The sequence below is a fragment of the Olea europaea genome, unplaced genomic scaffold, assembly GCF_002742605.1.
Source record: "Olea europaea var. sylvestris unplaced genomic scaffold, O_europaea_v1 scaffold2181, whole genome shotgun sequence".
Lineage (NCBI taxonomy): Eukaryota > Viridiplantae > Streptophyta > Magnoliopsida > Lamiales > Oleaceae > Olea > Olea europaea.
Window position 1 is genome coordinate 115,353 of NW_019239814.1, and position 1,913 is coordinate 117,265.

Sequence of the window (1,913 nt, forward strand, 5' to 3'; positions counted from 1 at the left end):
CACACACACACACAAATAAAATAAACACTAACTGGACTGATTCATCATTTTAACTAAAATTGTGACTTATTACCAAATTTGAATTCACCTAACATTTTCTGGTTCCTAACCATAAAATTCCCCTTAACATTATTCTTTGTACACTATTTCTACATATTGTTGTGACATAGGTCTCCATAATTCAAGTCAATCTCCTCCCCAAAATGGACCACTTCCCTCTCTCTATGTTACTTCTTGTACTTCTCTTTTACTGCACCAAAACCCTAGCTCAAACACCAGCTCAGGCCCCGGCGCCAGCCGGTCCAACCAACATAACCAAAATCCTTGAAAAGGCCGGCCAGTTCACTATGTTCATCCGGCTTCTTTCAATTACTCAAGTAGGGGACCAGATCAATACACAACTCAACAATTCAAATCAGGGTTTAACAGTATTTGTGCCGACCGATAACGCCATTTCTAGCCTCAAATCTGGCATTCTAAATTCCCTAAGTGATCAGCAGAAAGTTGCATTGGTGCAATTTCATGTACTGCCCACTTTTCTCTCAATGTCACAGTTCCAAACTGCAAGTAATCCATTAAGGACTCAAGCCGGAAACGACGACAATGGGCAGTTTCCTCTAAACGTGACCACCTCCGGCAACCAAGTGAATGTGTCGACCGGTGTGGATGATGCCACGGTGGCTAACACAATTTACACGGACAATCAGCTAGCAGTATATCAAGTGGACAAGGTTCTTCTGCCTTTGAGCATTTTTGGTTCACCAGCACCAGTCCCGGCTCCATCGGCAGTGGCCAAGAAGAAGTCACCGGCTGCTGATGCCCCCGTATCTGGCAGTGATGATGCTCCGGCCGATGCCTCGGGGACAATTGGCCTTGCCATGCATGGGATGCTGATGGTGGTGCCCCTTGTAGCTGGTGTCATAGCAACACGTTGGTGGCGATAATATAGATGGATATGTTCGCAATACGGATTCATTTGTTCGGAGAGAAACTATTATTTTGTTTTGAATTTGATACGGAGATATACGTATAGAGATAGTGTCTCATATATCCTCATTTCGTTCGCCTTTCTTTATTCAACTGCTTTGTCCTTAGGTCTCTATTTTCTCCCATTTGAGTATCTTGAGAATTTGTAATCTTTCTCTATTTGAGTATCTTGAGATTTTGTAATCTAAGAGCTATATCAATTTGTGTGGTATGTAAAACTCTTTATTAAACTGACCTTCACCGAAATAAATAAATTAAGCCCATGTTTGGTGTAGATTAGATAGATTTTTAGTAAATTTTGATAAAAGTTGATGAAATACACGTGATTGAAAAGATGTGAGGCCTATAAAATGTACGTTTAAAATTAACTGTTGATTTCAACTTGAAATTTTTAGTAGATTTTCATCTACGTGGACATCAAACATGATCTAAATATATGTTATTTTGAATAGATTTGTAAAGATGTAAATTTGACGAAGAACTTGAAGAAAAGTTAAGTATCATTTATGGGGATGGTTTTGAAGATGGTTCTCTAAGACATGACTTTATCGAGAACCTAAATTGCATGAAGTCGGACCAAATTTTGTACTTGTTCCTAAAAGAATCATCGGTGAAGTCTAAGTGTTTGTTTAACTGTTCAAATTTCAATTTCAATCACATAGTTTTATGATTTTCACAATTTTTAAGGACAATTTTTCTTAACTTTTATCAAAATTTACAAAAATACATAAAATTAAAAACTTTGTTATAGGCATCTCGAATACTGTAGTCCATACTGTTACTTGTCCATGGGAAGTACGGTCGCTCAACCCTTCCCAAGCATATCATGTTTCAAATGTTTTCGTATGTTGGTGGTATTTATGTTCCCCTTATATTGTCGTTTATGTTTTTTCTTTGTTCAATAATAAATTGGTAGGAACATCGCC

General features: G+C 37.8%; 1 protein-coding gene across 1 annotated transcript; it reads left to right on the forward strand.

Annotated features, from left to right (window-relative positions):
- Nucleotides 1-60: 60 nt before the first annotated feature.
- LOC111380681 (fasciclin-like arabinogalactan protein 11) lies at nt 61-1,250 on the forward strand. The gene has a single exon (XM_023004310.1). It carries the CDS (start codon nt 204-206, stop codon nt 942-944), a length of 741 nt encoding a protein of 246 aa, XP_022860078.1. The 5' UTR covers nt 61-203; the 3' UTR covers nt 945-1,250.
- Nucleotides 1,251-1,913: the final 663 nt, after the last annotated feature.

Bases quoted from the DNA above. Each gene is read 5' to 3' on its own strand.
- LOC111380681 (XM_023004310.1), top strand. From the start codon at position 204: ATGGACCACTTCCCTCTCTCTATGTTACTTCTTGTACTTCTCTTTTAC.